Here is a 27,668-nt window from a genome sequence, read left to right as displayed (position 1 = left end):
ACAATTTCTTTGTATTGTGACTTTTTTTCTTTTGTGAGATATAAACTTGCATTTGTGAGAAATAAAGTCAGAATTACAAGATATAAACGCATTTCTGACTTTTTTCTGGCAATTGTGGGTTTATATCTCACACTTTTTTTTCTCAAATTTTCTCAGAATTGTGATTTTATTTAGGTTTACTTTAAGTTTACATCATGCAATTCTAAAAAAAAAAAGTCAGAAATACCAAAAAAAAAGTTGCAAATACATTTTTTAATTTGTATTTAGTTGCGGAAATGAACTTCCATACATTCAAGCCCATTTACTTGAGAAAATGTACAAAACTAGATCCTTCAGTTAATTTTGCTTTTATTAAACACCCATCTCTTTCTCTGTCTCTCTCAGGTGTAATAATCGGACCCAATGTGTGGTGGTGGCTGGTTCTGATGTCTTTCCTGACCCCTGTCCGGGAACCTACAAGTACCTGGAGATCCAGTATGAATGTGTGCCATACAGTGAGTAACGACACACACACTCCATCCCAACAGCCCCACCCCCTCGCCTCTCCTGCCCCGCCCCCTTCACCTCCCCACCCCGCCCCCACCTAAACCCCGCCCCCTCAACCAACCAGCTACTGCCATCCACACACACACAGACTCACTCACGCTCAGTCATGCACACACACACTCACGAGTGCGTTCTCTCCTTCACGCACACACGCTCTCTCTCTCTCTCTCTCTCTCTTTCTAACACTCACACACACAAACACACAGTCTCTCTCTCACACTTTAAACCGTTTTTTTCCATCGACAGTGCGACGTTCCAGAGGCTGAGGGAGATTTTCACATCGGGGAGGTGCTCCGTACACAAACAAACAGACGAACGCGGGGCAGATAAGCATTCAATATCCCCAGCGCTGTGCAGACTCAGCCTTTATTGGCGATCATAAGCACACAAACACACTCGTGCACAGCCTCACACAGCAACAAAATGACCCCGAGGGTGCTTTATCTGGCATTAAACACCTTTACCTCCCCTCTGACAGACAATCAAAATGAAAATTGGGCCACGGCGAGAGCGAGGCGGCGAGCCGCGTGCGTGCGTTGCACAATGGGAATGTTAACACAAACCTCAAATTTATTTCAGACCGCACGACCCAAAGTCACACACATGCTAATATTCCCATGGCAACGCTCGGCTTTCCGCGTCGTTTGCGAATGAGAGGCAGGGTGTGAATTTCGAGCGACTCGAACGTGTTTCGGGAGCCGGGCTCATGTGAAAATCTCCCGTCAGACGGTACCCCCTCCTCCCCCTCATGAGCGCCAACTTTACGTGTGCAGGTGGTCCAGAAGGGGCCGTGACTCAGCGGAGGGTGGGTCTGTGGGGCTTTAGAAGGGTAGTTTGGTGTTGGGGGGGGAGTTAATGGGTTTTACTGTGAGCGGGAAGGGGGTTATTAACTCTAATCTATAATCCTGGGGTCAGTTTCTCTGCTCTTCCCACAGGAAATAAAGAGGATGGACTACAACCCGCCAGTCCGCTCTGCTCGCTAATCCTCCTTTCTCTTTTTTCTTTTTTTTTTTCAGCGTTCTGCTTTCTTCGTCTGCTCTTCTCATTTGTAATCACTCTTCTGACATTTTTATTTCACGTCCAGTCTTTTGTTTTTTACTCACTTGTGTTTTTGTTCTTTGTTTCTCTTTCGATTCACCTGCTGAGTTCTCCTTTGCTGTGTCTGGCACGCACTCGCACTCTTTAGCCTTCATCTCTTTTCTTTTTCCCTTTGACATGCTTTTATTCGATCTCCACCATCACTTCCTCTTTTTTTCTGTCTCTTTCTCCTTTTTTGCAGGTTTTGGGAGGCGTCCAGAAGAGTTGAGCGTTTATCTTTAAAGCTCTCCAACTCTTTCTCTCTCACACACACACACACACACACACACACACACACACACACACACACACACACACACACACACACACACACACACACACACACACACTTGTACAAAATGAACGAGACTCTTCAGCCCACACTCTTTGACCACCTTTGCTCAGCGGCCGTAATCCTCAATCCGCTTCCACACAAACACATCAAAACACACAGTGCAAATACTATTCCTAGCTTTCCTCTTTCGGATGCTTAGTGAGATTTACTTCAGAGGCAGCGGCTAGTCTCTCCCTTTCTCTCTCTAAAAAAACTGTCTTGCTTTATTTTGTTTTTTAATAGTATTCTGTTTTTTTGTCTGTGTTGACAAAATTTTATATGTTTTTTAGTTTATTTTTTATTTTGACATTATTTCCTTGTTCTTTCAACAGTGTTTTATTATTTTTTATTTTTTCTATCTTTGCTGTTGTCACATTTTTGTGTTTTGTTATTTCTCATTATTTTGTCTTTGTTAGTTGGTTTTAACATTACTTTGTCTTTCTTTTGACTTCTTTTTATTTGTTTTGCTTTATTTTGGCAGCACTTCATTATTTACTCTTCAGTGATTTGTTTCATTAGCAGAATTTAGTTTTAACATTTTGTATTCGAGATATAAACTTGCATGTATGACTTTATTCTAACAGTTGTGCACAATTCTGACTTTCTTTCCTCACAATATCTCAGAATTGTGACTTTTTTCTTAATAATTGTGCATTTATATTTCGTAATTCTGACTTTTTTCTCACAATTTCTCAGAATTGTGAGATATAAACTTGAAATTGCAAGAAATAAAGTCAAAATTGCAAATTATTTTGTTTCATTAAAACGTTTCTTATTTTAATTATTATTGCGATTATTGTTAATATTATTATTATTTTATTTTACTTTTATTTGTTTTGCATTATTTTGGCAGCATTTTAATTATTCACTGTACACATAATTTAGTTTTAACATTCATTATTATGTTGCTTTATTATTTTCACATCACTTTATTTATTTTGTCTTCCCTTAAAGGGATAGTTCACCCAAAAATGAAAATTTGATGTTTATCTGCTTACCCCCAGGGCATCCAAGATGTAGGTGACTTTGTTTCCTCAGAAAAACACAAACGAAGATTTTTAATGAAAACCGGTGCAGTCTGTCATGGACGTGGATGGGCACCAAACCTTTAAAAGTAAACAAAAACATGCACAGACAAATCCAAATTACACCCTGCGGCTCGTGATGATACATTGATGTCTTAAGACACGAAACGATCGGTTTTTGCGAGAAACTGAACAGTATTTATATCATTTTTTACCTTTGATACACAGCCAGGTCCATCTGTCATGAGCACGAGTTTGGCATCAGTCACGTAACTTGTATACGCGTTCTGGCGTAGAATACGCAAACACCGTAAGGGGAAATCAGTGGAAAGTCCCGGATGAGTTTGCGCAAGCAAACGTAATCTTTTAGCTTTAAATCGGTTCGATCAATCAGGATAAGCGCAAGTAATTAACATTTTGAATTGCTGCTATACCCACAATCTCTGTGCTCTGTGTAAACAATGAGTGTCGTATACATGCGACAGATCGCTTCCGGCGTTTGCGTATTCTACGACAGAGCGCGTGCACATGTGACGTGACTGATGCCAAACTCGTGCTCATGACAGATGGACGTGGCTGTTTATCAAAGGTAAAAAATGATATAAATACTGTTCAGTTTCTCGCAAAAACCGATCGTTTCGTGTTTTAAGACATCAATGTGTCGTCACGAGCCACAGGGTGTAATTTGGATTTGTCTGTGCATGTTTTTGTTTACTTTTAAAGGTTTGGTGCCCGTCCACGTCCATAATAAGGCTGGCAGACTGCACCGCTTTGAGTTAAAAATCTTCGTTTGTGTTTTTCTGAGGAAACAAAGTCACCTACATCTTGGATGCTCTGGGGGTAAGCAGATATACATCAAATTTTCATTTTTGGGTGAACTATCCCTTTAATTTCATGTTTGATATTGTTTTGTTTTTGTTTGGTTTTGTGTTTTCATTTTTGTCACCTTTGTTTTTTCAGCATTACACAAAAATTTTGTTTCATTATCATTTTAGCAGTATTTCTGTTTTGTATTCATTAAAACATTTCTTAATTTGTATGACAATATTACATTGTTTCTGTGGTATTTTATTATTAGTAGTAGTAGTATTTGTTTTAACATTGTTTTGTCTCTCTTTAGATTTTTTTATTTGTATTGCATTGTTTTGACAGCATTTCATCATTTACTCTCAGCAGAATTTTGTTTTAACATTTTGTATGAATTATTCAGTTCCTTCATTATTTTCACAGCACTTTACAAAGTAATGTGTTCTTTTTCTATTATTTTTTTATTTAATTATCTCATCTTTGTTTTTTCAGCATTGATAAATTATTTTGTTTGGATGTTATTTTGGCAATATTTAGGTAGTTTGTTTAATTAAAAAAATTATTCATTAATATATTATTCTGAGAGTATTTCAATATTTTGTCATGGTTATTTTATTTCTCTTGCATTTTATTAGTATTATTTACAAATAGGGCACATTAGTTAAAGGAGTAGTTCACTTTCAGAACAAAAATTGACAGATAATGTACTCACCCCCTTGTCATCCAAGATGTTCATGTCTTTCTTTCTTCAGTCGTAAAGAAATTATGTTTTTTGAGGAAAACATTTCAGGATTTCTCTCCATATAATGGACTTCTATGGTGCCCCCGAGTTTGAACTTCCAAAATGCAGCTTCAAAGGGCTCTAAATGATCCCAGCCGAGGAAGAAGGGTTATACAGTATCTAGCGAAACAATCGGTTATTTTCTAAAAACATTTACAGTTTATATACTTTTTAATCTCTACACAGTGTACACACAGAGCTAGACAAAACAAGTATTTGAGGTTCAAAAGTATATAAATTGTAATTTTTTTTAGAAAATAACTGATCGTTTTGCTAGATAAGACCCTTCTTTCCTCAGCTGTAATCACAGGGATTCTCAACCGGTGGGCCTCAGTGATCCTCCAGGTGGGCCGCAAGATAGCTTAAAATTAATTTAAATATTATCCTAAAATTGTTTAGTTTCATTAATAATGTTTTACATTAAAATGGTCAAAGCGCGCCGTCTCTCGTGGTCTGTGATTGATTGCTTTGGACTCGGAGCAGCAAGCCTCATCGCGCACGCAAACTTCATCAGAGACCTACAAGGGACGGATTTTTTAGTCCCGAGCCTGCCCGCTCCCACAGAAATATATGTCATTTCGTCTCGCTCCCGCCCATGATATTCGTGTTTTGTCCCACTCCTACCTGCAAAAGCCCGCATAAAAGTAACCTATACCCCCGCGGGAAGACAGGTCGCTACTTCATCTTTTGGCTGCATGAAATAAAATGTAAAGCTAAAGACGATTACAGTAATAGTAACTCGCACGTAATGTATGTATTCACTTACTTATGAAAAAGTACTCTGAAGTGGTAAATGTCCAAATTAAAGAATTCAGGAGCTTTAAATCTGTATATGCAGGGTGCGATTTGTGAAAAAAACAGAGGGGGGATGCTTTTGAAAACTTTTTTCCCCCTCTCTCCATAGGCAGAGGTTGACCAAACTGTTAGTGTAATCTTAACAATGTGCATTATATACCCGTCTTTTTAGGCAAGAACCAGATAATGATTGTCATGAAATGTTTTTAATACGACGGAAGCTGTCTTACCCGATCAATTTAATAAAAACAAGTAAGTTAGGTCTAATAATAGTAATGATTTAATTTCAAACAACAAATACATTTTATAGAGAAGGTGAGCAAATCGCACCCTGTGTATGTATATATATGTTAAAAAGTTAGAACTGAGCAGAGGGTTTTCTTTTAAATTCAAAAGTATAGCTTTAATTTGAAGTTTGTTTGTTTGAGGTTTTTTATAACATGCAGTAGAAGAATAAAAAGGCAAACAAATGTTTTGGTTAATAAAAAAGGTTTAAAAATAAAAACCTTTAGAGGAAATGTCAGGCATAGGGGGGCCTTGCAAAATTGACCCGAGAAGGAGGTGGGCCCTGCCGTAAAAAAGGTTGAGAACCCCTGGTTTAGAGCCCTTTGAAGCTGCATTTAAACTGCATTTTGGAAGTTCAAACTCAGGGGCACCATAGAAGTCCATTATATGGAGAGAAATCCTGAAATGTTTTCCTCAAAAAACATAATTTCCTTATGACTAAAGAAAGAAAGACATGGACATCTTGGATGACAAGGGGGTGAGTACATTATCTGTCAATTTTTGTTCTGAAAGTGAACTACTCCTTTACCATTAGTTACCTATTTTAGTTAAGATGAACTAAGAACGAACAACACTTCTACAGCATTTATTAATCTTAGTTAATGTTAATTTGTGTTTGTTAACATTAGTTAATGCACTATGAACTAACATGAACTAAGAATGTACAACTGTATTTTCATTGACTTACATTAACAAAGATGAATAAATACTGTAATAAACGTATTGTTCATTGTTTGTTCATGTTAGTTCAATATTACTTTTATTGTTTTTTTTTAGGTAGTAGTGACATGTCTTAAAACCAACATTGGCTTGACTTGGGTTCTCTCACGTTTTCTCTTTTTCTTGAGCATCTATTCACAGTACATGTTAGATTCTCTCCAACAGGTTGTATGTCTGACAGAGTACAGTAAGCGTGTAGGGCAGGCTAGTTTGCGTCTGCTAAGTCGGTGCGTTAGCATGACATATGTTGGCGAGCGGCAGGTGAGTCGCAGCTGAAACGCTTGCACGCCTCACCACTCTGCTCACCGCTTCATTTAGCCTGTCAGTTATTTTCCTCTTTTTTTTTTATTCCTTCCTCCCCAGTCGCCATCTCCAGCATGTTGTTTTGAAATAGCGCCATGCGCAGAGGTGAGGGGATGCGTGATTAACTAGCTGCTGACTTGCATTTTATCTCCTATTTTTAAAAACTTTGTTTATGGTGTTTGAGGAATAGAGAGGTGAGGAAAATTGGGACCTGATTTCTCCATGATGAAAAGTTCTCGCTGTCTGAAGTGACAAAGAGCAGCCAATTATCGGGATTCTCCGTCAGTCGCATCTCCCCTGAGGGACTTGTGGGCACGGAAGGGACGCGCTCCGCTCCGGGCTCCACATGTTGTTGGCTAGCGTGCCGGAATAAATAGAAACGTGCCTCAATTACATCCAGACATCACGCCCCTCCAACGCCGAACCAATTCGGCCATTTTTAATTACCGGGGGATGGTGGCATCGCTCGGGCCTCTGTGGAGATTTGTCGAGATTAATTGAATTTACTGCGCCTAATTGCTCTGATAATGCCCCATCTTTCACGGCTGCTGGAGAACACGTTCCGCGCCGTTATTGGCGTGTTTACCGCTGACATATGTCCATTTGTTTGTTTATTTAATATGTAAGGATGGAGGAATAAGGGCTACTGCGTTTAAGGACGTAGCTTGGCTTGCAGCGCTCCTGACAGACTCCTGTTTGTGCGCGAGCCTCCATGAGACAGAACGGCGACAGATTCAGCCAAACTGTCTAACGCACACACACTTAAAGACAGAATCAGTATGCCCGCCAACACACACACACACACACACACACACACATACACACACGCTCGTTCGCGCACAACCGCGACCGCAGCCAACATGTCAAAGTCGGGTGCTGAGTGCCAGCAGGAGTCAAACTTTCTGGCCCTCATATCCACAGAGCTCAGTGTCTCAGAGGAAATGACAAACAGGCAGCTCTGCTCCAAACAGCGGCCCATAAAGACAAACATCAGCGCCTGACTTAGTCAGCGGAGACTTGCTCGAACTCCATACAGCCCGGGGCCATGTTGGCCAAGTAGCATTAATGCATCCGTGACCTCTGTAATACGTCCTCATTCGCTCTTGTGGCACAAATCTGTTTAGTCCAGTCGGTTGGCGTCTTTCCTCGGTGTCCGGTGTCGCACTGCATTATATAACAAGACCGCACGCACTTGATACTTGCGCTAACTTATCTGATAACCCTAGCCAGGTCAAGAAAAGACAATTAGATGCATTTAAAGGAACGCCGTCTTGGGTTAGTCTTCACAATAGGCAACTAGCGCGCAAATGGAGCAGCGGCCAATCAAACTGTCTAGTGCCTCGGTGCTTTAAGAGTAATGTCGTGGTCACGTCACGGCAGAATTACAGTAATTACGAGATGACAATTACTTTGCGCTGTTCACGTCCTCAGAATCAGACATTATTCTTTTCTTTGGCAATGCACTTCATGCCAAAATGAGGAGTGGGTGGCTAGTCAGCTCTTTTATGCTAAAAGTAAACCACATTTGATGTTATTTATTTATTATTAACCTTATTATGTTATTTATTATAATTATACTAGGCAGAATTATATAGAAAGAAAAAACATAGTCAACTCTTTTATGTTAAAAGTAAACTGTATTTAATGTATTTTTTTTTTCACCAAAACTTTGCATTATTATATTATTTACATTATTTCTAGTGAATTATATTAATTAAAAGAACTACACTCAGCTCTTTTATGTTAAAAGTAAACCATATCTTCTTTTTTTTATTATTGCGGGGGGTTTTTTTCAAACTTTGCATTGTTATTTATATAAATAATAATTATATTAATTAAATTGTATAGAAAGAACTACATAGTCAACTATTTTACGTTAAAAGTAAATCATATTTTCTTTTTTTTATTATTGCTGTTATTTTTTCCAAACTTTGTATTGTTATTTATATAAATAATAATTATATAAATTAAATTGTATAGAAAGAACTACATTGTCAACTATTTTATGGTAAAAGTAAACCATATTTATTATCTGTGATTTATTATTATTTTTTTATTATTATTATATATAATTGTAATTAATTGTATTAAAAAAGAACTACAGTCAGCTCTTTTATCCTAAAACTAAACCATATTTAATATATGTGATTTATTATAAATTTTTTTCCCCAAACTTTGCATTATTATCGTTTTTAATAATTCTAATGAATTATATTAATTAAAAGCAGAATTATATAGACAGAACTACAGTCAGCTCTTTTATGGTAAAAGTAAACCATATTTAATATCTGTGATTTTCTTCTTTTTTTTTTATTGTTGTTATTTTTTCCCCAAACTTTGCATTATGTTATTTATATTAATCATAATTATATTAATTAAATTGTATAGAAAGAACTACTATTTAATATCTGTGATTTATTATTATTATTATTATTATTATTATTATTATTATTATTCCAGATTTTATCATTTATATATATTATAATTAATTGTACAGAAAGAACTACAGTCAACTCTTTTATGCTAAAAGTAAACCCTATTTAATATCTGTGATTTATTATTATTATTATTATTATTATTTCCCCTCATATTTTGCATTATTATATTATTTATATTAATTATAATTAATTATATTAATTAAAAGCAGAATTATATAGACAGAGCTACAGTCAGATCTTTTGTGGTAAAAGTAAAGCACATTAATTTTGTTTTTGTCTAATTATTATTGTTATTTTTTCCAAAACTTTTTTTCCATTCTTATGTTATTTATATTAATCGTAATTAAATTAAATAAAAACAATATTATATATAAAGAACTACATAGTCAACTATTTTATAGTAAAAGTAAACCATATTTAATATCTGTGATTTATTATCATTATTATTTTGCAAACTTTTATAATTTATATTAATTCTATTGTATAGAAAGAACTAGTCTTTTTTATTTATGCTAAATGTAAACCATATTTAATATATGTGATTTATTATTATTTTTTTAAATTTTGCATTATTATATTTTTATATTAATTGTATTAATTAAAATCAGAATTATATAAAAAGAACTACATAGTTGACTCTTTTATGCTAAAAGTAAACCATAAACCATATTTAATATCTGTGATTTATTACTATTTTCCCCAGACTTTGCATTATGTAATTATTTATATTAATTTTAATTAATTATATTAGTTAAAAGCAGATTATAAATCTATCTATCTATCTATCTATCTATCTATCTATCTATCTATCTATCTATCTATCTATCTATCTATCTATCTATCTATATATCATCTATCTATTTGATATTCTAGCTGTTCTTTCTAGTGTTCTTTCTTTCATTCTAGCAATGTTATGTTTTGATGTTGTGAAATATGATAAAATTCCTACTTTTTAAGCGTATCTAGAGTATTCAAATAGTTTTTGCAAATTGTACTGCACAATATATTACAAAATATGGTATAACTTGCCATGCCGCTATAAGATTGCATTTCTTCACCCGAAGCTAAGACAAGTAGATGCAGTTGTTTATATTCCGTGCACACCCTGACTGCATTTGCTTGTTTTATTTTAGCCTCATAAATCCTTAGAAGATATTTTTTTTCTAAGGATGTAAATGTGAGAGAAAATATTTTAGTGGTATTTCAGTCCAGCTCTTCAGGAAGTGTTAAACAGTGGGAGTATGTATGAGCACTAGCTGTTTTGCTGTAATTTGGTCTTTGTGAGAGAGAGACGGAGAGCTTTGAAAGCGCCGCAGCTGAGAGTCATTAATATGTATTAGGCCTACATAATTCGTGAATCTCATGAATGCGCGTGGAGTGACATGCGCAAACAGTTTGTCGCTGGATTTGTCTCCAACTGCACCTCTTGATGCCAGAGAAAAGCATGAGAAATGTGGCGGCGATGCGAAGCACGTGGCGTCTGCTAGCTGTGCTCCTCAGGTGTGTGCTCATTAGTGCCCCTCATTATCACATGAGTAATTGATAGCATTGCTGAGACCGCTGGGCTGAAGGGGCTCAAGGGCCACCGTACTTGTTCACCAATGACAGGCAAATAAAGCTGGAAGCCACTGAAAGAATCAAACTGAATCGGCATGCACCAGCGCTTGACGTGTTTGTAATGCGCGAGTGTTTATGTTTGTGTGATTGTTAGGATGTTTGTGTCTTTTTTCTCTACAGGTGGAAGATGAAACGTGAGTGAGTTTACTAACACTGTTTTTTCTCTTTCTCCCCACATCTCCATCACAGATTTTTAAAGAAATGTTCCTGCGGTATCAGTCACATTCACACGTCTAACTGTCTGTCTGTCATTCTGTCTATCTGTCAATCATTCATTCTATCATTATATCTATTGCTATATTGTCTATATTTTTATCATTCTATATATGTCTTTCTGTCTATCAATCTTTCTATCTATCTGTTGTTCACCTATATCTATTGTTCGTTCTATCAGTGTATATCATTTGTTCTACTTCGATTTGTTGTTAATCGTTCTATAGTTCTATCATTCTATCTATTGTTTGTTTGTTCGTTCTGGCTATAGTTCTGTCTATCATTCATCCTATGTCTGTCTGTCTATCTATCTATCTATCTATCTATCGTTCTATCTATCTATCTATCTATCGTTCTATCTACCTATCTATCTATCTATCTATCTATCTATCTATTGTTCTATAGTTCGATCGTTCTTCCTATCGTTCTATCGTTCGATCTAACTATCTATCGTTCTATCGTTCGATCTATCTATCTATCGTTCTATCATTCTATCTATCTTTCTATAGTTCTATCATTCTATCATTCTATCTATCGTTCTATCTATCTTTCTATAGTTCTATCGTTCTATCATTCTATCTATCGTTCTATCTAACTTTCTATAGTTCTATCATTCTATCTATCTTTCTATAGTTCTATCGTTCTATCATTCTATCTATCGTTCTATCATTCTATCTATCGTTCTATCTAACTTTCTATAGTTCTATCATTCTATCTATCTTTCTATAGTTCTATCGTTCTATCATTCTATCTATCGTTCTATCATTCTATCTATCTTTCTATCTTTCTATAGTTCTATCGTTCTATCATTCTATCTATCGTTCTATCTATCTTTCTATAGTTCTATCGTTCTATCTAACTTTCTATAGTTCTATCATTCTATCTATCGTTCAATCTATCTTTCTATAGTTCTATCGTTCTATCATTCTATCTATTGTTCTATCATTCTATCTATCGTTCTATCTATCTTTCTATAGTTCTATCGTTCTATCTAACTTTCTTTAGTTCTATCATTCTATCTATCGTTCTATCTATCTTTCTATAGTTCTATCGTTCTATCTAACTTTCTATAGTTCTATCATTCTATCTATCGTTCTATCTATCTTTCTATAGTTCTATCGTTCTATCATTCTATCTATCGTTCTATCGTTCTATCTAACTTTCTATAGTTCTATCATTCTATCTATCGTTCTATCATTCTATCTATCTTTCTATAGTTCTGTCGTTCTGTCGTTCTATCATTCTATCTATCGTTCTATTGTTCTATACATCTTTCTATAGTTCTATCGTTCTATCATTCTATCTGTCGTTCTATCTATCTTTCTATAGTTCTATCATTCTATCTATCTTTCTATAGTTCTATCTATCTATCTATCTATCTATCTATCTATCTATCTATCTATCTATCTATCTATCTATCTATCTATCTGTCTATCTATCTATCTATCTATCCATCTATCTGTCTGTCTGTCTGTCTGTCTATCGCTCTATAGTTCTATCGCTCTATCTTTCATTCTATTTCTACAGTATTTTTCTATCTTTTTTCTATAGTTTTTTTGTTCTGTCTGTTGTTCTGTTTATCGTTCGTTCTATGTATCTATCCATCCATCCATCCATCCATCCATCTATCCATCTATCGATCATTCATTCTATTGTTTGTTCGCTCTATCATTCTTTCATTCATTCTATCTTTCTACAGTCTATCTATAGGTCTATACAACTCTCATTCTTGACTATCCTTCTGCCGTTCTATCTTCGTGTTTCTGTCTTCCTCACTGTCTTTCTCTCTGGCTCAAGGGGAAAAACACTTTTGGTATGACTCAAATCCAGGTCACACAGAGAGACGGCACATATGCCATGGTCCCTCAATGAAGTCTCATATGAATCACCATTGTTGAGGCATCTGTACAGAGAAGGAGAGAGAGAGAGCGAGCTTGTTCCTTCATGCAAAGACCAGCGCATAATGTTCTCGTCAGATTGCATCACCCTGTTAAACAAGCGATGAAATCACACACACAGAGGGATGTCTCTGTCGGCTATTTTTTTAATAAAATGAAACGCTCTGCATTAGTGCTGTTATGTCACCCTTAGGGTGAAGACATTTCTGTTTGAGTTTTACAGGAAAAAAAATACTAGAATAAAATCATTTTCATGACATTTACTTTCCTCTGGTTTGTTCTGCTGATATAGGCTCAACACTATGCTAAAGTACACTGTCAGTACATTTTATGTGGCTGAAACTACAAGGACACAACAAAAATGATACGGTTTTGATTTTGCAGTCTGAATTTAATGGAATTAGAGTAAATGTAGAAAAATAAATAAATAGACAACTATTCTTTCCAGTTTGTTGTCCTCGCTGGGTTGCACAAAACATTAGAGTCATTCACTTACGAATCAGATTATTATGAGATTTGTCTTTTAAACGAAACATTAAAAAGAAAAAAACATCGCTGTACTAGTGTGCTGTGTAGTTCTCTGTGTACTTACTGACTGATCGCTGATATGAAAACAGATACGTTATCTGTAAAACCAGCTGAGGCTTTTTTCTTTTCTTTTCTCGGCAGAGATGTCATTTTGTTTCCACAAAAGTACTAAAAGAACAGCTAATGGAATCGATATGGCACCGGAATCGTTAAGTGGAATCTTTAAGTAACCTAAATTCCTACTGATTCCCATCCTTAGTCCCCCTGCTCTTCAGTTCTCAAATGGTGTGAGTGAGTTAGACAGTGACGGCTGCCCGCTGTCTTTATACAGATAGTGTAAGTGTGTCTGTATGTGTGAGATCACTTCAAAGACCTCAACTTCAGAACCTTAAACCCGCAAAGGCTCAGAAATGAGTGTCTCTTCCCCTCTCTTTTCTCCGGTGATCGCTCCATCCCTCTCTCCCTCGAGATCCCCCTCTTCAGATACTGCAGTTTGTCTTTTAGGAGACACAATGGGTCTCTGGGGGGAAAGACGCTGAGCTTCACACGCTGCTTGCGTGTTGCCGGCTACAGGCAGGTACATGTCGCTAACACGTTAGTGGTTGCCTGAGCGCTTATGTGTGTCAGCCATGGGTACAGGCTAACACTGCTAGCACATCCAGATCGGCAGGACAGACAAGCTGTCACTCACTGTCACACGCTGGCTGTCTCTCTGTCATACACACCAAAGCTGTTCTCTTACATACAAACACACACACTGTAAACTAAACCCAGAAAGAGAGAGGAACCATGCAATGGTGAAATGTGAGGAGAACAACTGGAAAGTGTTGCTGGAAAATCCAGTAAACTTGACTATATGTTTGATTGGGGTTACCATACATCCTCTAAATTGCCTAAAATATCCTGTTTTTCTATTGAAAAGTCCTCCTACATAACAGTGCCCTCCACTAATATTGGCACCCTTAGTAAATATGAGCAAAAGTGGATGTGAAAATAAATCTGCATAATTTATCCTTTTGATCTATCATTCAAAAAATTCACAAAATTCTAACGTGTCATTGAAGTAAATAAATAAAACCTAGGGGTGAAATCTCACTATGAAATAAATGTTTTTCTCTAATTCACGTTTGGCCACAATTATTGGCAACCAATTATAGCAACGTCATTTTCTCAAGATAACAGTTCTGAGTTTTTTCCAACAATGTCTAATGAGTTTGGAGAACACCTGACAAGAGATCAGAGACCATTCCTTCAAACAGAATCTCTCTAGATTCTCCAGAATCTCTCTCTTCCCAGTTTCATGTTGGTGCTTCTTCTCTTCAGTTTCTATACAGGGTTCAGGTCAGGGAACTGGGACGGCCATGGTAGAAGCTTCATTCTGTGCTCAGTGACACAATTTTGTGTTGATTTTGATGTTAGTTTTTTTTTTTTTTTTGTTTGTTTTGGGTCATCGTCCTGCTGGAAGATGCAACCATGGCCCATTATAAGATTTCTATCAGAGGCAGTCAGGTTTTGATTTTTTTATCTGCTGGTATTTGATAGAATCCATGAAGCCATGTATCTAAACAAGATGTCCAGGACCTCAGGCAGAAAAATAGGTCCACAACATTAAAGACCCAGCAGTATTTTTAACCGTGGGCATGGGGTACTTTTTAACCTTGTCTGCACCAAAACCATCTGGAGGGTTAGCTGCCAAAAAGCTCATTTTTAGTTTCATCTGACCATAGAAGCCAGTGCTGTTTGAATTTCCAAGTGAATATGCTGGAGTTTGTTTTTGGATGAGCCAGGAGGATTTTTTTCTTGAAACCCTCTGGAACAACATGTGGTGATGTAGGGGCTGTTTGATCATTTTATTTTAGGCTTTCTGACCCCAAGACTCAACAATTCTCTGCAAATCTCCAACTGTGATCCTTGGAGAGTCTTTGGCCACTCAAACTCTCCTCCTTATCGTGCATTAGGATGATATAGACACATGTCCTCTTCTAGGCAGATTTGTAACATCTTTAGTTGATTGGAACTTCTTAATTATTGCTCTGATGGTGGAATGGGGATTGTCAGTGCTTTAGCTCTTTTCTTAAAGCCACTTTCTATTTTGTGAAGCTCAACAAACTTGTTCTGCATATCAGAACTACATTCTTTGGTTTTACTTCTTGTGATGGATGATCAAGGGAATTTGGCTTTTGTGTTCCTCATATTTATAATCCTGTGGAACAGAAAGTCATGACTGGACAATTTTATACTCCTAGCCAAACTGGTGTGCTAAATTTTTTTTAATATTAATGGGAATATACTTTAGAGATATTGTACTTAGAGAAATGTTTAGGGGTGCCAATAATTGTTGTCAACATGAACTAGAGAAAAACATTTATTTCATAATGAGATACCCCCCCCCCCCAATTTTCCACTGTTTTACTTCAATGAAAGGTTAGAGTTTTGTGAATTTTTCGAATGAAAGATATAAAGGATAAACAATGCAGATTTATTTTCACAGTCACCTTCGCTCATATTTACTAAGGGTGCCAATATTAGTGGAGGGCACTGTGTATGTACATCTATTCACATTGCTTTGACCGCGATTGGTTGATTATGTATAGTGCCTTCATGCTATTGGTCAAACTGTTTTTTAAAAAGGCATTTCTGGTTATAATTACTTTACTCTAAAGTCCTGCTATATGAGACATTTTAACAAGATTGACCTGGCAGACTATATTTGACAAGTTGGTTACAGTCAGTAAACCGCAGTAAACTTGTACCCCAGACTTGGTATTTTCAGCAGGCAGTGGAAACGAAATGTTCCTCTGTTCTGCCCACCTCTCTTTCTCTCTACTTTTTTTTCTCTCGAGCTTCTACCTTACTATAATGGCCTCTCTCCTTCTCTCAGCCTGTTTCTGGTTCTCAAAAATGTACCTCGGCCAAGCAGAATGGTCCCACAGACCGCAATCAGTGATTGGCAGCTGGATCTTGATGGATTCAGTGAGTAGAAGCGATAAGTGGTCAAGCTCTGTGAGAGAGAAAGAACAGCTCGCTCACCCGATCCCAGCCGAGCCAGAACCGGCCCCTTCAGGTTCAGAGAGAAATCAGCCTTTCCATCACCTCTCCTCTCTCTCTCTCTCTCTCCTCTCCTCTTCATCACCTCATCAATCTGTCTCTTTTTTAACCCTTTTTCCTTCTCACAGCTGCAGAGGACTCCAGCGCACTTGGGAAAATATTTGAAATGGCATACTAGCATACATCTTACTACACAGCATATACTGCATAGGCATATTTATGTATTTATTTGCATATTTGTGCATTGAACATTTTGTGCCTAAAAATATTTGCCAAAACACAACTATGTGGCAATGCTAAGAGCTTGCGTTGCATTACAAATTGTGGCCTGACGCATTTTGCTATTGCTCAAGTATTACACATGAAATATATTTTGCATAGTAAAAGATTTTACATTATACTTGTGCATTGTGCATTTTGGGACAAAAAATATTTGCTAACCTTGTTGCAATATTAAGAACTTGGATTCGTATTCTAAATGACAACCTGGCACATTTTGCAATGTGCGACAAATTAAATAGTACTTGCGTACTTGAAACATTTGCATTCACTTACTTGTGCATTGTACAATTTGGGCCTAAAATTGTTTGCTATAAGAATCTTATGCTAATGCTAAGAATTTGCTTTTATTATGGTTTGCAACCTGACACTTTTCTCAATGTGCAATAAATGTAATAAAACTTGCATACTTGAAACATTTGCATTCACTTACTTGTGCAATGTACAATTCGGGCCTAAAATTATTTGTGATAACATAACCTTGTAGCAATTATGATAAACTTTACATTGCATTATGAATTAAAGCCTGAAACATTTCACAATGCACAACAGATTAAATAGAACTTGCATACTTGACACATTTGCATTTACATACGTTTGCTTCGTACAATTTCAGCCTTAAATTTTTCACTATAACAGCCTTGTTGCAATGCTAAAAAATTTTGTTGTATTATCAATTGCAACCTGACACATTTTGAAGTGCGCAACAAATTTAATAAAGCTTGCATGCTTGAAACTTTTGCATTCACAAACTTGTCCAGTATACAGTTTGGGCCTAAAATTGTTCACTATAACACAACCTTGTAGCAATTATAAGAACTTGCATTGCGTTATGAATTACAGCCTGTTAAATTTCACAATAAGCGACAAATTAAATAGAACTTGCATACATGACACATTTGCATTCATATGCTTGTGAATTGTACCATTTTGGCCATAAATTGTTTGCTGTAACAACCTTGTGGAAATGCTAAGAACTTGCATTGTATTATAAATTGCAACCTGACACATTTTTCAATGTACGACAAACAAATATTACTTGCATACATGAAACATTTGCATTGACGTGCATTGTACAATTTGGGCCTAAAATTGTTCGCTATAACAACCTTGTAGCAATTCTAAGAACTTGTGTTGTATTATCAATTTCAACCTGACACATTTTCAATGTGCAACAAATTTAATAAAGCTTGCATGCTTGAAACATTTGCATTCACATACATTTGCATTGTACAATTTGGGGCTAAAATTGTTCGCTATAACACAACCTTGTAGCAATTAAAAGAATATGCGTTGCGTTAAGAATTAATAAATTGGCTTAAAATTCAACGCTATAACAACCTTGTGGAAATGCTAAGAACTTACATTGTATTATAAATTGCAACCTGACACATTTCGCAATGTACGACAAATAAATAGTACTTGCGTACTTGAAACATTTGCATTGACGTGCATTGTACAATTTGGGTCTAAAATTGTTCACTATAACAACCTTTTGGTAATGCTAAGAATTTGCTTTTTGCTTAGCAATGACACTTTTCTCAATGTGCAAAAAATTTAATGAAAGTTGCGTACTTGAAATATTTGCATTCACATACTTGTGCTTTGTACAATTTGGGCCTAAAATTGTTTGCTATAACAACCTTGTGGCAATGCTAAGAACTTGCATTGTATTATCGATTGCAACCTCACACTCTTTGCAATGAGCAAATAATTAAAAAGAACTTGCATATTTGACACATTTGCATTCACATACTTGTGCGTTGTACAATTTGGGCCTAAAAATGGTTTGCTATAACACAACTTTGTGGCAATGCTAAGAATTCATGTTGCATTTGTAATGCAAGAATTCCTATTCTGTTTTATTTTTCGCTATAACAGCCTTGTGGCAATGCTAAGAACTTGCGTTGAATTATGATTTGCAACCCGACACATTTTGCAGTGAAGTTAATAAAACTTGCTTAATTGAAACATTTGCATTCACATACTTGCGCATTGTACAATTTGGGCCTAAAATTGTTTGCGATAACATAACCTTGTAGCAATTATGAGAAACTTTGCATTGCATTATGAATTAAAGCCTGAAACATTTAGCAATGCACAACAAATTAAATAGAACTTGCATACTTGACACATTTGCATTCACATGGTTGTGCATTGTACAATTTTGGCCTAAAATTTTTCGCTGTAACAAGAACTTGCGTTGTATTATAAATTGCAACCTGACACATTTTGCAGTGTACAACAAATAAACAGTACTAAAACATTTGCATGACTTGTGCATTGCACAATTTGGGCCTAAAATTGTTCGCTATAACACAACCTTTTAGCAAATCCAAGAACTTGTGTTGCATTATGAATTGCGTTATGAACTGACACATTTCGCAATGTGTGACTATTTAAATTTAAATTGAAGTTGCGTACTTAAAATATTTTCATTCACATACTTGTGCATTGTACCATTTGGACATAAAATATTTTGCTATAGCACAACCTTGTAGCACTGCTAAGAACTTGCGTTGTGTTATGAATTGCAACCTGACACATTTCGCAATGTACGACAAATAAACAGTACTTGCGTACTTGAAACATTTGCATTGACGTACTTGTGCATTGCACAATTTGGGCCTAAAATTGTTCGCTATAACAACCTTGTAGCAATGCTAAAAACTTGCATTGTATTGTAAATTGCAACCTGACACATTTCACAATGCATGACAAATAAGATCCTGCATACTGGAAGCATTTGTCTTTACATACTTTTATCACATTTTGGACCTAAAAATGTTCACTATAGCACAGCCTTGTGGCAATGCTAACAAGTTCTGTTACATTTCATTATCAATTTCAACCCAACACATTTCGCAATGTGTGACAAATTAAATAAAACTTGCGTACTAAAAGCATTTCCCTTGACATATCTCTTCATTGTACATTTTGGGCCTAAAAAATGCTCACAATAATTCACCCTTGTGGCAAGGCATTATGAATTGCAACCTGACACATTTCTCAACACATGACAAATGAAACAGAACTTGCATAATAGAAGCATTTACATCCACATACTTGCGCATTTTGGGCCTAAATATAGACAGTCAAGTCCAGCGCATTGCATTATGGAATACATTATTCCACACAGTGTGCTCTGTTGCACACTCCTCCAGCAAATGAGCCAGGCCATGCAGCTATTTCAGGTGAAAAATTTGCATACCCCACACAGTATACTGCAAAACTAGTATGCGTGCTATGCCATTTCGAACATGCATCATGTTCTCTCTCTCACAGCAGCCCAAGGATGCAGTAACATGGATAGAGGAATGACAAACGGATGGAGGGGAGAGGGGGCGAAGGAGGGGAAGCGGAGGGGGCGGAGTGCGTGTGACTGGGGGGAAGTGTACGTGTGTCATGTGACAGGAAGAATGGAAGGGGTTTCGCGAAACTTTGTGAAAGCAGTTGAGGCCATTCTCCCCTCTCATTACTCACTCGAGTCATTCTCTCTGTAAAGAGCCTACATCACACTGACAGAATGCCATGATTTGAGAAAGGATAGCCTTTTATTTAATCTCAATTTTCTCTTTTTTCCTGCACCTGTTTTTCTTTCATTATCTTCACTCTCTCTCTCTCTCTCTTTCGCTCTTTCTTTTGCTCTCTCTGTCTTCTCTCTCTTTTTTCCGATGCTTGAATAGAAGTGGACCAAAAAGGTAAAGACCACAATGAACATAAAAACCACAGCTCGCCCTGCCCGCCCTCCTCCTCCTCCCTCCCCTTCCTCTTCCGTTTCCTTTCCTTCCCTCATCCCCCTCTCCTAACCCAGCACCTTGTGTAGTGCTCATGTTTGATGTTTATATCCCTCCTTCTCTCTTTCTCTCTCTCTCTCTCGTTTACTCTCTTCCTTTCTCTGGCTTATAACCGAACCTCCTTCCAGATTTGGTTCTTGTTTCAGATAACACCGACACGCGCCATCATACGTTCGGTCCTGCATCCACGCACTAATCCCTGTGCACAGAAGACCTCATGCATGCGTATCGAACGCGCACACACGCACGCAACTCTCACTTGAGGAAAAACAGCAGATCTTCACCAGCTGTCCTGCTAAAAGTTCCAATTAAGTCTATTTGAGAAATTAATAACCATCCTTTAATCTGATCACTTCTACCCCAAGGGAAACACGCTCGCCGACTAAATGCGGCACATGCACGCGTGCACGCTCTCTATTCTTTCTCTCTCACGCACTCGCACGAGCCACTTTACGCCGAGCGCTCTTCCGCTCTACTTTTCTGTTGGACAGGAAGTCATTTCTCCCACTAAACCCATATCCTCCGCCGACACGCGCACCCATCTGTGCAATTCCACCCTCTTTCACGCTCCATCATTTATTCATTTCTCTATTGTTTGCGATTAATTTTGTATCTGTCCTTCCAGATCCAAAGCGACTCCTCCATACTGTTTGAGACCTTTTTTTTACTTTCAGACCTTTTTTGTTTATGTCTTCCTTCCTTCCTACCTACCTTCCTTACTTCCTTCCTTCCTTCAGGATAACCCTTGTGTTTTCTCTGTACGTTATTTTGGATTAGAGTAACAATTTGTAGAGCTGGTAACTGCCCGACCCCCTGCCAAATGCTCTCTCCCATTTCCAGGTGCTTCAGTGTCTCTCTTTACAAGCTTTCTCTTTTTTCGCCATGTCACGTTTTCTCTCTTTTTCATCTCTCGGTTGATATCCTTCCAAATTCTCATGTGTTCATCAAAAGCAGCCGCAGGTTTTCTGAGACTACCTCAGATCCCCCTCCCCACACTTCCTCTGGTCCCTCCTCTCTAATTTGTCATCTGCCAGTGGCGTCATTCTTCTTTTTAATCCCTTCTGTTTTGTTTGTCTGCTTTTGGACGCTGCTCAGTGGCGTCTGTAGCAGTCGCTCCCTCCCCGTGGTGTGTCCGCACATGTCCAAAGGGGAGGGTACGGTGGCAGTTGGCATCTCTGTAAGATGGCTGCTTTGTTAGGCAGAGCCAGTTCCACTCACGCGGCCTCTCTCCGTGGTGCCAATCAGCTCGCAGCCTGATTCGGTTCAGCCAGCCAATCACGGAGATTCGGGGCTGCCGTACTTGATCCTCTTGCCAGTCTCTTGAGTATTCAGTTTCAAACTTTTGCAAGACCTGAACTGAGCTTGAACCGGGCATAATTCAGCCTCATATCATCTACAGCTGGCTATATGATTTGAACGATCTGTTCCAAACCCTAGTGAGCTGTCTCGTTGATACTCACAGCCGGCTATCTGCCAAGGCTAAGTGACAGATTTGATATGCTCTCTACATAGGCAGTGACTGTAGTGAGAAAGTCGTCATACTAGGCCTTAAAGACCCTATAAAATGGCTTAAAAGTGCAGTTTTCCTTCTTTCCTGTTGAAACAGAAAGTCAGGGCAGGGCATATGGAAAGGCTCATCACTTTTTTTAAATAACCTATAGCCTTGGCATTATCTCACAGCCATAAACATAATTCGTTGCTTACTGAAATATGTAGTAGAAAACCCATTAAAGATTTACGTCTTTTAAAAAAATCCACATTGTTTTCATACATATTTTAGACCATGGGGGCACCATTATTTAGATGACGTTAAAGGGATAGTTCACCCAAAAATAAATATTTGATATTTATCTGCTTACCCCCAGGTCATCCTTAGGTGACTTTGTTTCTTCAGTAGAACACAAACGAAGATTTTTAACTTAAACCGTTGCGGTCTCTCAGTCATATAATGGCAGTCAAAGGGACCCATGGCTTTGAGAGTCAAAAAAAACATACACAGACAAAACCTATTTAAATACATTGAGGTCTTAACCCACAAAACAATTGGTCTGTGCAAGAAACTAAACATTATTTATGTCATTTTTTTACCTCTGAAGTAATGGTTGCATGCTCTTTATCACGTGCCGGCTGTTGTGAACGCGCTCAGGACAGTTGAACATTGTGGTGGACCAGAGGTAAAAAATTATATAAATACTGTTCAATTTCTTGCACAGACCGATTGTTTAGTGTCTTAAGACTTCAATGTATCGTCACAAGCCGCAGGGTTTAATTTGGTTTTGTCTGTGTATGTTTTTTAACTCTCAAAGCCGTGATATATGGCTGACACACTGCAACGGGTTGAGTTAAAAATCTTTGTTTGTGTTCTACTAAAGAAACAAAGTCACCTACATCTTGGATGCCCTGGGGGTAAGCAGATAAACATTACATTTTCATTTTTGGGTGAGCTATCCCTTTAAATGGTTGTGCTCAGTGAGCTACTGGTGCTTCCTGTTGCTATTTTTGCCACAACACAACTTGGATAAAATAAAATACTGATACAGTGCCACATTGTGCAACTTTTGGTTGTAATTTCCAGTCAAAGGGCAATAAGAGAAGCAATGTGAGTTTTCACTGCTTTCCTAGTTACAAAAAGAGGAAAGAATGTAAAGTTGCCTATGGATGAATAAAACTCGGCATCTTTGTTCTCTCCACTTTAGCCCTGGTGCCTTTGAGGCTTTTAGTAGACCACAACTACTGAAAGAGCTTACAAATGGCAGAGACAAGAAATGCTAGATGCCATCCTGGCAGGATGTAAACATGTTAACGCTTGTCATAACACCACTGCCACTGAAGGCGTTTAGACTCTATGTGGGGGAAAAAATCAATGGTACAGCTTTTGGTTTAAGCCAACACTTGTATCCATCACCACCTGTAAGCTCTTTCAGTATGTGGTCATCATATCAGTACTGAAACTGTGTATTCCAAGTTGTGTTGCAGTAAAAATTGTAACAGGTAGCACCAGTAGGTTAACGAGTGCAACCATTTCACTTTATCGAAAAAAAATGGCACCCCCATAGTCCAAAATATGTATAAAACAACAACAACAACAAAAAACGTTTTTCTAAATAACGTAAATCTTTCATGAGTTTTTGTACTACATATTTCAGTCAAGTCAAGTCACCTTTATTTATATAGCGCTTTTAAAATACAGGTTGTGTCAAAGCCACGTTACAGTCTTAAATAGGACAATAGCACGTCAATAATGCAAAAGGATAACAGTAAACAATCAATTTTCAGTTTAAGGCAGTTCATCATTAAATTCATCCAGCTCAGTTAAGTTCAAATAGTTCAGTTCAGTAAGAAACATGACTTACATTATACTAAACCTATAACCTCAAACTTTTGAATGGTACTCTCAAAGCTAACAAACAGGAACTAAAAGCTACAAAAGATCTTAAGTATGCAAAATTATTTCGGACCCCACCATGAATACGGCCAACAGGGTGTAATGTCATGCTCTCGGGCTTCTGTTTTAAATAATTTATAAACTGCAAATACTATTAAATTCAAAACGTTAAAATCTTCCCCACTTTCACATTACCATTAAACTTTGAAGTTTGTATTCTGTGTATCGAGCCAAGAGGTCAATTTGTGACTTTAGATCCTCTGTTGGTTAAACGCCTTTTTGTTATACCAATTGGCTGATCAGAGGTTAAGAAACTTGAACTTTGGTTCGCAGCAAACCTCCTTTGCATTTGATAGCATTCCCACTCACTCACATACGCATGCATATGAATGGAAATGAACACGGTGTCCAGTGTGGTCATGCATTAACACTCACTCACACATACCAACACAGTTTACCATTAGCATTTTTTGAATGCTGTACAGCTCTAAATAAAACACTTAGACTTAGGTCCCCATAATACTAAACTCGGATTGGTCAATTGTGACATTCTAAGTTCAGATATTTTTATATAATGATGCTAAACTGAATAATTAACTGTTTCCCAAGAAAACTGATTCTCATAGCACTTCGTAGTCAATACTTAACATCCATTTATTGATTTATTTAGTAAGTAGCAATGTAATTAGCTGAATAATGTACAGTAAGCTGATCATTATCGCAAAATAAACCCTGACACAATTGACAATTCTCTCGATTCCACCCACCATCTCTGAAAATTTTCATAGAGCTCGTACCAATGGATTCTGACAAAAACGCTTTGTAAAATGTCATCTAGATAGGCAGCTCACCTAGTGGTTGGAACAGAGCAAAGCTGTCACTTCGTGCCCATATTCTTCTCATGTGTATTTCCTGTGTGTGTGTGCACCTCTGTTTTTGTGGGAATGTCTTGTGGGAATGAGTACTAAACCTGTTCTGAGACCTGCACCTCAGTGTGAATCTTCCACTCCGCTGATACTGACATCAGTTTACACATCTTGGATGTCGGTCCTCCATTTTGTTTCCTCCCCATGGTGCTGTTGGCGAGTGTTGTGAGAGTTCTGCCCTACATTTCAATGTTCTTACCTGCAATCATGCCACAGCGGACAGCCGGCCCCCCTCCCTTCCCCTTCCTCCGCCGCTTTATCTGTCCTCTCGCTCTGCTGCTAATTATTTCCTCTATCCTCTATCTATTTCATTAACAGTTAACAATTATTTTCATTAACAACATTGTCTTGACCACCCACTCGCCCAGTCTTTGTTTATTACCACTCGTTGGTTTAAGGATCGATTAATTGTCTGATTATGGAATCGTGGGAAGTGCCTCAATGCTGTTGTGCTCAGGGTTTGTGTTTGTTTGAGACACCACACACACATACAGATATGCACACTGTTTTTCACCACTGAGCCAGTGTTAAAGAGATAGTTCAGCTAAAAATAAAAAAAGGAGTGATCTAGCAGAATGTCCAAGCTTCTCTTCTCCAAATGAAACTGAATGGTGACCATTGGCTTTCCACTGGTCCCCATTCACTATATTATAGTAATAACTGATATTTTGAAATAGCTTTATTTTGTTTTTAATTTGCATTGTAATCTTTGTGTTTCAGTATTTTTACTGCAATCTAAATTTATTTGTTTAATTTTCAAGGCAACATTTCTAGTTTTTGTATGTATTTATTGATTTATTTTTATTTAAGTTTTTCATTTTTCATTTTATTTCAGTTATCAGAAATGGTTTTTCAGTAATTTTAGTTTTAGGGAAAGACAACACCATTGTTTTCGACATGAATGTGAATAAATGATGACAGAATTTTCATTTTTGGATTAACTATCCTTCTCAAACAAGGCAACATATCAAGTATACTCCACACACACATTGTCACATGACCTGGGCAGCCGCTCGACTGGGCAGTAAGAGATAGCCGATTGTGTGTGTGTGTGTGTGTGTGTGTGTGTGTGTGTGTGTGTGTGTGTGTGTGTGTGTGTGTGTGTGTGTGTGTGTGTGTGTGTGTGTGTGTGTGTTGTTAAAGCTAAAGAGCCGAAGCGTGTGCAGGTGGTCACGAATCTCAATGAGGGTGTAATGTGATGTAATTCAGACACAGATAGACCGTTCTGGACAGACAACAAGGCTGGGAGAGCAGGCCCAGAGGACAGAACGTGATCGAGGGTGAGCACAGAAAAGAAAAATGTATCTGTACGTTGTTGTCCTTTTCAGCGTGAACACACATCCCTCAGGTGTACAGTCGCTATGACAGCCACACTAACACAGCATAGTGAGTCCTAATGCAGCTCAAGGTATTTTTAAACTCGTAGATTCACACATAATCAAATGCACGCATGCTAGTGGCATCCCTGGCTGTTTTTTATTAGTGCTTCTTGTTAAAGCAAACATCGCCAGTTTTATTGCTCATACTTGGGGGTCGTGATTTGAACAAGCATTTTAAGGGATTGTTCATCCAAAAAAGAAACTCTGTCATTATTTTATTCACACTTTCAAATCTGTTGTTTCAAATCTGTATGACTACACAAAAGATATTTAGAAAAATGGTAGTAATCAAGCAGTTGGGGTAACCACTGACTTGCTTTGCATGGACAAAAAAATGCAGTTTCTTATTTCATGTTTTACATACATAAGAAAGTAAGTATAGATTTAGAATGACATAAGGAAAAAATAAATGATGACAGATTTTTATTTTTTGGGGTATAAATTAATAATTTGCAAAAATAACAGAGGTGTATGGAAGGCCATTTCCACCACTGCATAAAAAAAGGTAACTGTGGCTTTTTATTTCTCACTTTTTTCTCAGAATTCTGAAATATAAACTTGAAACTGCATGTTATAAAGTTAGAATTGTGAGATATTAACTCACAGTTGCGAGTTATAAAGTCAAAATTATGAGACAAAAACTAGCAATTCTGAATTTTTACTCACAATTGCGAATTTGTATCTTGCAATTGTGACTTTTTCTCAGAATCGTGAGATATAAACACAATTGGGAGTTCTAACATCCAGTTTTAAGGGGGGGGGGGGGAGAAGGCTGGTTTGTTCTCAGAATTGCTCGGAGTTTATATCTCACAATTCTGACTTAACTGCGATTTTGTGTTATAAAGTCAGAATTGCGAGATATAAAATCGCATTTCTGAGAAAGTCACAATTGCAAGATATAAACTCGTAATTCAGCTTTTTTTCTCAGAATTGCGAGTTTATGTCTCACAATTTTGACTTTATTTCTCTGAATTGCGACTTAATTTTTCAGAATTGCCAGTTTGTCTCGCAATTCTGACTTTAAAAGTCACAATTGCGAGTTTATATCATGCAATTCTGAAAAATAAAGTCAGAATTCTGAGTTTACAGGTATATCTTGCAATTCTGTCTTTATAACTCGCAATTGAGTTTATATCTGACAATTCTGACTTCATTTCTTAGAATTACTAGATTTTATCTCGTAATTCTGACTTTATAACTTTACATTTTGTGTTATAAAGTCAGAATTGTGAGATATAAACTCTTTTCTATATAAGAGATCAAATCTTTTTTCTCACAATTTCGAGTTTGTATCTTGCAATTGTGACTTTTTTTCTCAGAATCGTGAGATATAAACTCGCAATTGCGAGTTAAAACATCCAGTTTTGAGGGGAAAAGACTGATATGTTCTCAGAATTGTGAGTTTAAATGTCACAATTCCGACTTAACTCGCAATTTTATGTTACAAAGTCAGAATTGCTCATAATTAAGACTTTTTCTTAGTATTG

At 37.1% G+C, this 27,668-nt stretch overlaps 1 protein-coding gene across 1 annotated transcript in view; it reads left to right on the top strand.

The window, feature by feature from the left end:
• adgrl1a (adhesion G protein-coupled receptor L1a) overlaps window positions 1–27,668 on the top strand; it is a 96,462-nt gene that overhangs the window by 7,564 nt on the left and 61,230 nt on the right. Inside the window, exons 3-4 of the mRNA XM_073829298.1 lie at window positions 385–494; window positions 20,381–20,395. Coding sequence (XP_073685399.1) covers window positions 385–494; window positions 20,381–20,395 — 125 coding nt within the window. The remainder of the gene's footprint in view (window positions 1–384; window positions 495–20,380; window positions 20,396–27,668) is intronic.

Source organism: Garra rufa, chromosome 1 (assembly GCF_049309525.1).
Source record: "Garra rufa chromosome 1, GarRuf1.0, whole genome shotgun sequence".
Lineage (NCBI taxonomy): Eukaryota > Metazoa > Chordata > Actinopteri > Cypriniformes > Cyprinidae > Garra > Garra rufa.
Note: the sequence above shows the minus strand (reverse complement) of the source record. Positions and strands in the feature narration are given on the sequence as shown.